The sequence below is a fragment of the Odontomachus brunneus genome, unplaced genomic scaffold (assembly GCF_010583005.1).
Source record: "Odontomachus brunneus isolate Ranch 3 - 2012 unplaced genomic scaffold, Obru_v1 Obru_scaffold_116, whole genome shotgun sequence".
NCBI classification, from domain to species: Eukaryota; Metazoa; Arthropoda; class Insecta; order Hymenoptera; family Formicidae; genus Odontomachus; species Odontomachus brunneus.
The window spans coordinates 1,085,415-1,097,843 of record NW_022639566.1 but is presented as its reverse complement, the minus strand read 5'-3'; the positions used below and the strand labels follow the sequence as shown (position 1 = coordinate 1,097,843).

At 33.3% G+C, this 12,429-nt stretch overlaps 1 protein-coding gene across 15 annotated transcripts in view; it reads left to right on the top strand.

Annotated features, from left to right (window-relative positions):
• The window catches only part of LOC116849465 (glutamate-gated chloride channel), a 157,035-nt gene that overhangs the window by 47,627 nt on the left and 96,979 nt on the right, over positions 1–12,429 (top strand). For 8 of the 15 annotated variants that reach the window (XM_032826606.1, XM_032826608.1, XM_032826607.1 and 5 more), the window contains 2 exons: positions 9,659–9,751; positions 11,211–11,363. In XM_032826606.1, coding sequence (XP_032682497.1) covers positions 9,659–9,751; positions 11,211–11,363 — 246 coding nt within the window. The remainder of the gene's footprint in view (positions 1–9,658; positions 9,752–11,210; positions 11,364–12,429) is intronic. The other 7 variants (XM_032826610.1, XM_032826609.1, XM_032826615.1 and 4 more) reach the window with 1 other exon arrangement.

Below are 12,429 nucleotides of genomic sequence, written 5' to 3'. Positions count from 1 at the left end.
TATATATATATATATATATATATATATATATATATATATATATATATATATATATATATATATATAAGGGTGGTCCTTATTTATTCTTAATGAAAATTTTCTTTTCGAATTTTTTTCCCCGGCACCTTCCAAAAAGTTTCCATATAACAAAAAAATAATTCCTATCAAGTTTGAGATCGATCGGATAACCCGTGCCCCCGGGACATTAAACATTGGAGTATCCTTGTATTAAGCTGCCAACGTTATCAATATGGTCTTTAAAGCGTATTTTCCACAAAAATCGCCCTAGAAGACTTTTTTTTCTTTCTACATCGTTTGAGATCTTACAATCTCATTTAAACAATTAGACAAATTGTTGATGACTAAAAAATAAAAATAAATTGTTATTGCATTTATTGTTTGAGCTACAACAAATTATGTATGAACTATAAAAGTTGCAGTAATATGTTTGGAGGACAATATAAGTATAAAACATGATATCTTTCATGTTTTTATTAATGAAGAAACGTTTTTTAAATTAAATATTACATAATATAATTAATAATGTCGTGGTTCCTAATCTTATGTTGGGAAGGAACCATAGATGTATAATACCTAGGCGACGGGTTCGCAACGTTTCCTATTGTCTGTATGCGACAAACAGTATAAACAAATAACATTCTTTCGGTAAAAAGTCTCTTTCTAACGAAGGCTGTTTTATTCCTACCACTTATCGTGGTTTTGTGGCGGGAATAAGGCAGCCTTCGTTAGAAAGGGACAGACTTTACCGAAAGAATGCTATTTCTTTATATTTTGTTTGACGCGTTCAGACAATGGGAAACGTTGCGAACCCGCGGTTTATTATACAGTCTGTTTGATAAGAGCGTGTTTGGCTAAACTTTTACATATAAACGGGTAGATGGGAAATTCAAACAAGAACCGGTAGAGGCACCTTTCGCCTAAGATGCTTTGTTGATAAAGCTTTAGTTGTCATTCGATCTTCGTGATAAAAATATATATTTCGCTATGAGTGCTAAATACACACCGTGTTTTGAAGCCGTGTTTCTTTGTATACATCCGAAAGGACCAAAAATGTCACGTCAAGTGGCTGTTAAGTACATGAGAAAATCAAAAGCATTTGTAAATAAGTGGGTGAATCGCTATTTAGATGTGAATAATGTCGATAACTTACCGAAACGTGGGTCTACGCAAGGATTTGGCAGTTTGCATATCTTCACAAACAACTTAAACGTTAGCAAAATGGTCAAAATTTATGAGAAGGTTTTATTACTATCTGCTCAAACATGATTTATAAGGAGAAACGAAAAATGGATACTATAATAGGACAATGATCCTAAACATGGAAGTCGGCTTTGTACCACGTGGAAATAAGAAAATAATGTTGAATTACTGAATTGGCCATCACAGTCACCGGATGCAAATCCTAACGAAAACGTTTGGTCCTTGATGAATGACTTTGTGGACAAAAAAATTTAGTCTGTCAAGGAATTAGTTCGACAAATTCGATTAATATGGAGATTTTTATCTGAAGAACATGCCATAAAATTAGTTGAAAGTATGCCTCTGAAATGCCTGCCAATTATTAATAATGAAGGCGACTGGACAAGTTACTAATAATAATAAAACATCACAGTTCTAATTAAGTAGTATATGTATATTTTATTCCAAATCACTTCAATAAATTATTTATCAAGTTTCGCCGTATACGTTCTTATCAAACAGACTGTACATTTATAGTCACCTCCCAACATAAGATTAGGAACTACGAGATTATTAATTATTATGTAATATTTAATTAAAAAAGTTTCTTTATTAATAAAAACATGAAAGGTATCATGTTTTACACTTATTTTGTCCTTCAAACATATTATTGCAATTTTTATATTCCATACATGATTTGTTGTAGCTCAAACAATAAATACAATAACTATTTATTTTTATTTTTTAGTCATCAACAATTTATCTAATTGTTTCGATGAGACTACAAGATCTCAAACGATGTAGGAAGAAAAAGAAAAGTCCTCTATGGCGATTTTTGTGGAAAATACGCTTTAAAAACCATATTGATAACGTAGACAACTTAATACAAGAGTACTCCAATGTTTAACGATCCGGGGGCACGAGTTCTCGTTATCCGATCAAATTCAAACTTGATAGGAATTATTTTTTTGTTATATGAAAACTTTTTGCAAAGTGCCGCGGAAAAAATTTGAAAAAAAAGTTAATAAAAATGCTGAATAGGGGACCATCCTCCAATGGTATTGGTGTTGACATTATAGACCTGGCCCTCCTGAGTCACAATCAAAAGATTTTAGCCGTCATTGTTTATTAAAAAATTATTAACAAAAGAAATCCGATGAATAGAATGTAAATTTTAGAAACCGTTTATACAAAAACATGGAAGTTGCATACGCACGCGCGCACACATACTACTCGCCAGCAAGCGCGCTCGCCCAACAGAGCTAGCTCGCAGTGGGTGCATATGTTCCTATTATATACAGGGTGTCTCACACTCTCCTCCAGGTATTTAATGGGGACGTAGAATTGGTTGTCGTGCGTGGCAATTGGAAAACAACGCACCACTATTCTTATACCGTTGCGCTCTTACGTCTTGCCGCACGCGTCGAGGCGAGATATAGGAGCACAGCGATATAAGTATAGACAGTGGTGCACTGTCTTCCAATCGCCACGCGACATCCGCGCGCTATATTATTGGGCTGCGCTGTGACTCAAGCGGTCCATCTTCTACCATTCAGCACACGCTTTTCCTTAATTTTTCACAATTAATTACTCGACTATTATTACGAATTTCGCAAAACGGTATAGGGCTTTTATGTTCACATCAACCCATTTTACGTTCTCATTAAATGCCCGGAGAAGAGTGTGAGACACCCTCTATACATACGCACCTACTAGAAGCCTGCCCTGTCGAGCGGGTTTTTTCGATAAAACTTTCAAAACAAAAGTTGTAGGATTTCAAAAGCTGAATCTTATGGGGACCTTAAAATTAACCTTAAGTTTGACCTTGAATGCCATTTCAAGGTCATCTTTATTTTTTCAAATAGAACATGCATATTTTCATGACAAATTCGGAACCTACGCTAAAAACTGAAAAGCTTTTGTCTGAAACATTTTTTCAGAAAATGTTCCCTTTGACCTTAAAATGACCTTTAAACTTCACGATTTTTCTTAAAAATATGGGAACAATGCCATCAACGGTCGCGCAATAGCGGATGCTTTGACTTCGAAATGATTCACGATGGTCATTCTCACCCAAGGGTCAGGGTCCTCATTAAAAAAATTAAGCTGACCTCGAAATGACCTTCAAGGTCAATTTTAAGGTCACCATCAGATTCAGCTTCTGAAATCCTACAACTTTTGTTTTGAAAATTTTATCGAAAAACCTCACTATAAAAAAATATTTAGGGTTCCCATATTTTTAATGGGATTTTTTTAATTAATTATTATTTTTAATTAATTAATATTTTTTAAATGGAAACTCTGGCCCTTAGGTCAGGATGATCATCGGGGGTCATTTCGAAGTCAAAGCATCCGCTATTGCGCGACCGCTGATGGTATTGTTCCCATATTTTTAAGAAAAACCGTGAAGTTCAAAGGTCATTTTAAGGTCAAAGGGAGCATTTTTTGACAAAATATTTCAAATAAAAGTTTCTCAGTTTTTAGCGTAAATTCCGAATCCGTCAAGAAAATATGTATGTTTTATTTGAAAAAATAAAGTTGACCTTGAAATGACCTTCAACGTCAAACTTAAGGTCAATTTTAAGGTCCTCGTCAGATTCAACTTTTGAAATCTTACAACTTTTGTTTTGAAAGTTTTATCGAAAAATTTCACTATAAAAAGATATTCAGGAGTTCCCATATTTTTAAGACACCCTATATATATATATATACACACACACACACACACGCAGGATGTCTCACACTTTCCTCCGAGCATTTTGTGGGAACGTAGAATGGGTTGATGTGAACATAAAAGTCCTATACCGTTTTGCGACATTCGCAATAATAGTCGATATTAATTAAAAAAGATTAAGGAAAAACGTACGCTGAATGATAGAAGACGGACCGCTCGAGTCACAGCGCGGCCCAGTAATATAGCGCAGCTGTCGCGCGCGGTGATTGGAAGACAATGCACCACTGCCTATACTTATACCGCTGCGCTCCTACGTTTTGCCGCACTGCGCCGAGATAAGAATAAGCAGAGGTGTATTGTCTTCCAATCATCGCGCGCGCTTTATTATTGGGCCGCGCTGTGATTCGAGCGGTCCGTCTTCTACCATTTAGCGTGCGTTTTTCTTTAATCTTTTTTAATTAATATCTCGACTATTATTGCGAATATCGCAAAACGGTATAAGACTGTTATGTTCACATCAACCCATTCTACGTCCCCACAAAATGCCCGGAGGAGAGTGTGAGACACCCTGTGTCTGTGTGTATGTGTGTGTGTGTCTGGCGACTGACTAGCAAAAGATTGACTTTCAAATAACTGATTAATATCAGACAATCGAAAAATCATAGCTTTAGCCGTCTTGGCGACGAGCTTTTATAATGAGCATCATTTTATGTTATTGTCAGGCAAAATTTTGAAATTTTTCTAAATCAATATAATATATATTTAGAACAATAAAAATAGATATATTTAGAACAATAAAAATAGATATATTTAGAACAATAAAAATAGATATATTTAGAACAATAAAAATAGTCATTAATCCAATGAATCATAACCCTCTTATTATAGAAGTTTTAAGTAGAACGTTCAATTATTTTTATATATTTTATACAATTATAATAGTAGTTTCTTAAACAAAGGCTTTTAGATATTTCTGCGACAATTTAATTAGACATTTCTACATCACTTGTAGATTACATGTAATCTTCATTATCAATCAATATCAGTCAAGAACATATAAACATACTTTTACATCATTTATGTACATCTTGTGCTCATATTATGTTAATTACATAATGATTTTTAAAGAAGTATTAAGTTGAAATTATAATATTACTATCTTTTACATTGTGATGAAACGTAACCATCACGCATTTCTATTTAGAGGAAAACAATAATTAATCTTAGAACCCTAAACATAGATAAAATTTATCTACAATCCTAGTGAAAAAAGTTGATGGATAAAGTTCCGAAAAATACTCACCCCTGATTTTTTTTAAGCTCAGTATTTCTACGTATATTGTAGCGCTGATTACGAATATCATAGTGAAAATTGGCGATTACTTGATTTTTATGGTGAAAACCATAAAAAAGCCATAAAAATTATGGTTTTTTACGTTTATCTTAGTAAATACGGAAAATCATGATAAATGTTTTAAACAAAAGTTTTAGATCTCACTGAGATAAACATTTTAGGCCCTATATATTTTCACTGTACGAATAATAGTTTTCGAGGAAATCGAGTATAAAGACCGTAACAGAGTTGTTACGATTTTTAGACTCGATTTCTGCGAATCCCTTTTGCGGGTTATTTCGCCATGTAGACAGTATATTTCCCCCGAATCGTGGCGAAAAGAAATAAAGGAAAAAGGACTTACAGTTATGAAAGAACTCTAACAATTTTTTTTAAGAACATTTTTAACATTTTTAACATTTTGCAACACGGGAAAAATATCGAACGATTAGTGGGGGGCTGCGCCCCTCGCACCCCTCCCCAAACTAACCTAACCCTACCTATTGTCACATTAGCTGTCGGTCATTGTTTATTAAAAAGTTATTAAGAAAAAAAGTTAAACACTTTTTAACCATAACGACGATAGACGTTAACGCGGTTACTGTCTTTATACTGCATTTCCTCGAAAATTATTATTCGTACGGTGAAAATATATAGAACCTAAAATGTTTATCTCTGTGAGATCTAAAGCTTTTGTCTAAAATATTTGTCATGATTTTTCATATTTACTGAGATAAACATAAAAAACTATAATTTTATGGTTTTTACTATGAAAATCAAGTAGTCGCCAATTTTCACTATGATATTCGTAATCAGAGCGTCAAAATACGTAAGAATATTCTGTTTAAAAATAATCGGAGGTGAGTACTTTTCGGACTACACCCGAATTTTATTCTATCATTCTCTATCAATTTTTTTACCAAGGAACAACTTTCCAAACGTCATTATTAAAAACATATATTTTGTTTTTTATTATAACGTTATTATTAAAAACATATATTTTGTTTTTTATTAACTTTCTTCAACTTTATTGAATTACAAATTAATAGCATCATACTACTTGATAATTTTTACCTTGATACTTTAAATTTCGCTAATTTATTCGGGAATTATGAGTAAAAGAAAAGACTTTGGATAAAATTTATAGTAATTGTTTACATTAGAGGAGCCACCTCTGGTGAATTCCTCTTTAACATATAATATCAAAGATATTTCTCTGAGTAACATTTCGAAGGTTTTATGTATCGCTCATTGTTTGTTAAAAAGTTATTTAAAAAAATTTTTTATAAATTTATATAATATAATATAATTTTTGCACACAGTGTATATGGAAAACAGTACACGTATATGCGAGGGAAAGGCATATACTGTTTATCATATTTCCATATACATTGTGTGCAAAAATTACGCTTTATTTATAAAAAAATATTTTAATAACTTTTTAATCAATGAGCGATGCATAAAATCTTTTGAATGTTATTTAGAGATAATATCTTGATAATATATATCAAGAAGGAACTCATCGAAGGTGACTCTTCTAATGTAAACAATTACCAAATTTATCTATATTTAGGATTCAATTTTTTAATGTTTACAGTTTTAAAATTAATACGGGCTTTCGAGTCAGAGAAATTTTTTAGTTAAATAACGATTACAAACATAATGTAACGAATATCACACAATACAAATGAAAAACTCTAACATAAGTTTATCTAATATAACTTGATCTATAACTTGATCTTTAAACTCAGACCTGAATAGTTTTTGTTATAAATGTTTTATAAAATGCATTACACAAAATATCACATAAGACAAATTTCAAATAAAGTCTATTGATATTAAAAAATATATTAATAATAAAAGTCTATTAATATTAAAAATAAAGACTATTAATTATTTATACGGTCTTTAGTAATTAAATCAAAGCACGTGCATCCTTTGAATTTTTGCATTTAATATATGTTTCTATTGGCGACGCGTTACCTTGCGATTAATAAATTTGACGAGGTCATTGCCAAAAAGCATCCTTAATTTCATTTGTTTTTTATCGGCAAACGTAAATAATCGGCAAGCGGAAATGGCAATTTTGTCTTGAGATACCATCCGTGTGTATGAAATTTACTTTTCAACTTTCACTTCAGATAATCCTTAAAACATCGATTTTGATAAGTATCCTTTGACAACGAATCCAAAACTCAAATGTGATCTTAATTTCATCGTTGTTATTGTTTTTGTTATCTACTTTAATCTCACTTATTCGGGAACGATTTATGTCGTTGGTGATTTTTATGGAGCACTTGATTTTAATGAGATATGCCTAAAAGGTAAGTTTGCACGCATGGAAATTATGTAGCAACGTATGTTGACCGTTCTGTTTTTGTGGAATACGTGACACGCTTAATTTCCTAATACTTTAAGCAAAATTAAAGCGTAGTTGGCGTTTTTATTTGATTTTTTTTTTTCAGCAAAGAGAGCATTTTACAGGGGTTATAATATGTTTTTTCGCGCGATATCTTACTTTCACGTCGACACGTCGTTAATAATCACGTGTACTTCTTTATCTCGAAAGAGTGGATATTTATATATATCTATTAATCTATATATACGATAGATTTACATACGATACTATGTGACTTCCGGTATGTATATACGTACGGAGTCGTTAAATGCATCATAGTAATTTTATTTGATTTTATACGATAGAAAGATGTTAACAGCGTAAATTAATGTCTAAGTGATACGTTCACTCGTTACCTTTTACCCTTTCAAAAAGTCTTTCTCTTCTTTCTTACGTGTGTGTTCTTTCTTGTATTTTTTTATATATAGATCTGTCGAAAATATACAAATTTGTGAAAGTGCTGCGCACAAAACGATACACGAGCACATAGACATTTATAACTATACATATAGACGCACAAGAGAATCACTTGTGCATGTGATGTAGTTATGATCGAATATTCATGCTGTTTCTTCCCGTTTGTTAGTTGACGTCGTGTAGTATTTATATTATATTTTGACAAGTATATGACACATACGAACATATATATAGAACCCCTAGATTGCCCTAGAAGATGCATATTGGCAACCTTGGATCCTGTCTCGCTTTTCAACTGAGCCCGCCGTGGTTTGCTTTTGGGGTGAGGCTTTCTTTCTTACGATGACTCATCATTGAGCGTTCTTTATTCCCGAAGACGTCCTTCCTTCGCCTTCTCGCGCTTGCAATCGATCCGTTTGCTGCGGTATCGACAACTACAGCGAAGGAATCCGAGGAAACTGCGAAGCTCGTCGTGCTACTTTGCCGTGTGACAAACATAGAGTTGTGTTTCGCCGTAACACAAGAACTTTATTCGTTCGTGATGGCTTCTGCTACGATAGAAATTAGGATTTACGTGTGTGTAGAGAAACGATTGACTTTGCTGCCAAGCTAATGGACTTTATAGATGGCTTCTTGATCGTCCGGGTGCGGCGAGAGGCTTTCGACTTTGAGGCGTGGAACTTTGCAGCATGTCAGATTTATCGATTTTTTTGGCTACGTACTTTTTCATATTGACACCTGAAAAATCATCAAATTAACAAAGACTTCTTTCTATCAAAGCAGTTTATTCTCATTTTACTAAACATTATCGTGCTTCTCGTATTACAGACTTCTATCTTTCAATTGTCATAGACGTAACAAATATTTGATTGTAAAAATGCGAATGTAGAAAGAACATTTATAAAAAAACATTAAGAAATGTGCAAATATTAAAAAAATTAAAAAAAGAAAAAATAACCGAGAGTAAATTCATCGTGAGATAATATATTAATTAATATGTTTCGCCCTAAAGGACTTAACCATGGCGGAAGCGGGTATGCTTGATTTGTTCACAACGAAAAACGTGCTATTACATCGTGCTAAAGGTTTCCGGGTAGATGAAGCGACTCTCGATAAAACACAGAAGGGAACATATATAGATGACATTCAAAATCATCTCTGGCCTCTTAGCTTCTCAGTTCTAGAAACTTTCGCCGATTTTGTGTATTTCTCTATGACATTTACTTCTTCTGTCATTTATACGATTACTCAGTCTTGCGTTGCACGCAACACCAATTTTAACTCGTACTGCATTATTCCAGACTAACTTGCCTTGGTCTAAGATTGCCTTGGTGTATCATTCATTCATTGACATATATGTTATTATTCGTCATATACGGGAGAAAAGAAAAAGTTTGTCGCAATCGCGTTTAGAATGTAATATCACGAAGATAAAGCGGCGATGGCTTTTAGAAAATGACTCGTAAAATTCGCACGTCAAAAGGAAAACCATCAGATTGGTTCTCAATACGGCCTAAGCATTACTTTCGGGTTTTATGGAAGTCTATCCCTCTCTTCGAGAGAAGCAGATAGAAAAATACCAAAGAGAAAGAAAAACGGAAAAAAGATAGGAAGATCGTGGGCTGTTCTGTTGCAGCTGATGGACAGATCATGGTCGACTACGAGGACCAGTTCGATGAATTTGGAGACTCTAAGTGCTCGCTGTGCCAGCGCAGGTTTGAGGAGCAAGGTAAATTACTTCTATCTGTTCGACGCGAATCTAATATGTCTGATAAAGCTATTCGAAGAAGAGCAGTGAGGGAGAGAGAGACAGGACCAAGCTTACCAAACTCGAGATGCCAAGACGCCCCAAGTAGATTACTCAATGTTGCTTCGCATATAGTATTGATTTGCGGTGCAAAATGCCGCACAGCTGGTACAATAAGTAAACATCTACAATAAGTAGATGTACTTACCACGTATAAAAGTCGTTAAATCTGTAATTAAATCATTATAAACGCTAAAGCGCCGGCAATTCACTCTTCCATACCTGTTTCATTGCGTCACAGGTCTTTGAGAGAAGAATAAACGCAGGGAAAGAGAGGGGAAATTTTCTTTCTATAAAATATATATCATTATATTTCATTTAGCTTCTGTTATTGTTATGATTTCCATGCTTAATTATTGAGCTTATATAATAAAATGCTATAGAGTCTATATGAATTTTGTTTGGACGCGATTGGTCATGGGTCGTGAGATTGGAGTAAATGACTTTTTTACCGGTGTTTTATTTGTGATTATTTGCGTTGGCTAGTTGCAAAGCTTCGCTTTGTCTTCATACGTTTATACTTTTATTTGCGCAATGTTTCCACACTGAAACTTTTATCTAACCGCTCTCTTAGATAGATATATTTCTAACGCGAAACGAGAACTCCGCTTAAACTTAATTCCTAGAGCAAATCCAAATAAGACGGGAGCTTCAAATTACTTGACAGTGTACACAACGATGTATATCGAATGTCATCGGCATGAACTGCTCGTGTCGTAATTATCGAACAGATGCCTGTGTTTTTCCGATGTAAAAAATAAATTGACGAACGAAAATAAATGACAGAAAATGCATTAGATGTAGGATTGTTCGTAAGAGAATCGTTAGTTTGATGTTCCTCCCAATAGTAGATGTTCCTTTATGCCTGCCAGCCTTTTGAGATCTTTTTTTAAAACCCTCACATTAGTATTTTGCTAAGCTTGAAATGCTTTCGTGGAGTTTGGTCGCCACAAATTGAAGATAATTATATACGCTGTTTTCTACTTCTTTTCTTTCTCTTCGTATAATAAAGTACACGCCTTCGAACAACTTCGTTATTAGTTACGCAACAAAAACATTATGTCATATTTTTTATTACCTTAATATATCTAATTCTAATAAGTACCATGTTACGTCCATACACACATATAAGCGATATCTTTCTAAATGTATTATTATTGTAAAGCAAAATATAATATATAAAATAGATATATAAATAGCAAATAAGAGAGGGGTAACGCTCAATATTTGAAAGTATCCGAAATGTATGTCTATTAATGTGATTTGTGTCTATTCACAAAAATCGATATTTATAAAGTAACTTCTTTCTCTCTCCAAAAATACGAATCCCCATCGATCTTTGCGCCAACATGGAAAATGAAGATGCGTGTGCATGACTTAGGTAATTACAGCTGCTTGAAGGTGGACCTGATCTTCACGCGGGATCGCGCCTTCTACTTCACTACAGTTTTCATCCCCGGCATTATTCTGGTAACCAGCTCCTTCATCACATTCTGGCTCGAATGGAATGCCGTGCCAGCGCGAGTTATGATCGGTGAGTCCGTGCAACGAATATTGTCTTATATTTTAAAAATTAGCGGATTTATTCCGACGCGATATTCTTAAAACCAGTCGAGGTGAATCGATCGCAATGAGTGACTATTTCATATGCAACAATGAGGGAGAAATAATTTATTGTACATATCATAATACAATACATTCATGCGTCATATTAATAGAAAATTTGAAACTCAGATAAAATTATAAATAATTATGCATAATAAGGCCGATCTCACTAATTTCAATAACTTTAAAATATGCTACGAAGGCTATTGGTCTATCTCTGCGGAATTTTTGATTGATAACGTTAGAAAACATATGCTTAAAATTTTTGTAAAATATGCTGAAATAAAAAAGTATGTTCATAGAAAAAATGACCATTGAGACCGATTCATTCGAACTCATTTGTAAAATAATCCGAAAGTTTTCTTTTTGTTCTAATAATTAATAAATAACTGTAAAATTAACGTGACATGCAATCTTCCTTTTTAGTTTACCTTTCTACGTGATTTTATCACGTTAACTTTATGAGTATTTATTCATTGTAAAAATAAAAGGAAAGTTTTCAGAATATTTTATAAATGTGCTCAATTAAACCCAGAGAACATTAAGACGTCTTAAAGACGTCTAAAAGACACTTAAAAAAGTTTATGGACGCCTTATTAATTTGACATAAAGACGTCTTAAAGATGCCTTTAAGGCGTCTAATATCCCGATTTTGGACTTCTTATAGAACGCCATATTGGACATCCGGAAGACGTTATATAAGACATCCAAGAGACATTTTTTGTATTTTAATACAAATTTAGAAAAATTTATTGCAAAATCATTATTAATTGAAATAGATTGAGGATAATGAAATATTTTGTCTAAATAATAAAAAGAAATTTATTCGTGAGATGCGGCGTGGTTTCGATCCCGTGTGAGGGGCACCACATCTTTAAATGACCATGCTATTGCTTAACTTCAACGATCATACGGGGACTGGTGATGCCACTATGCTGTAACAATATCTTGATGGGTATTTTTACAATATACTCTGTGTGTGTATGAAGCATTAT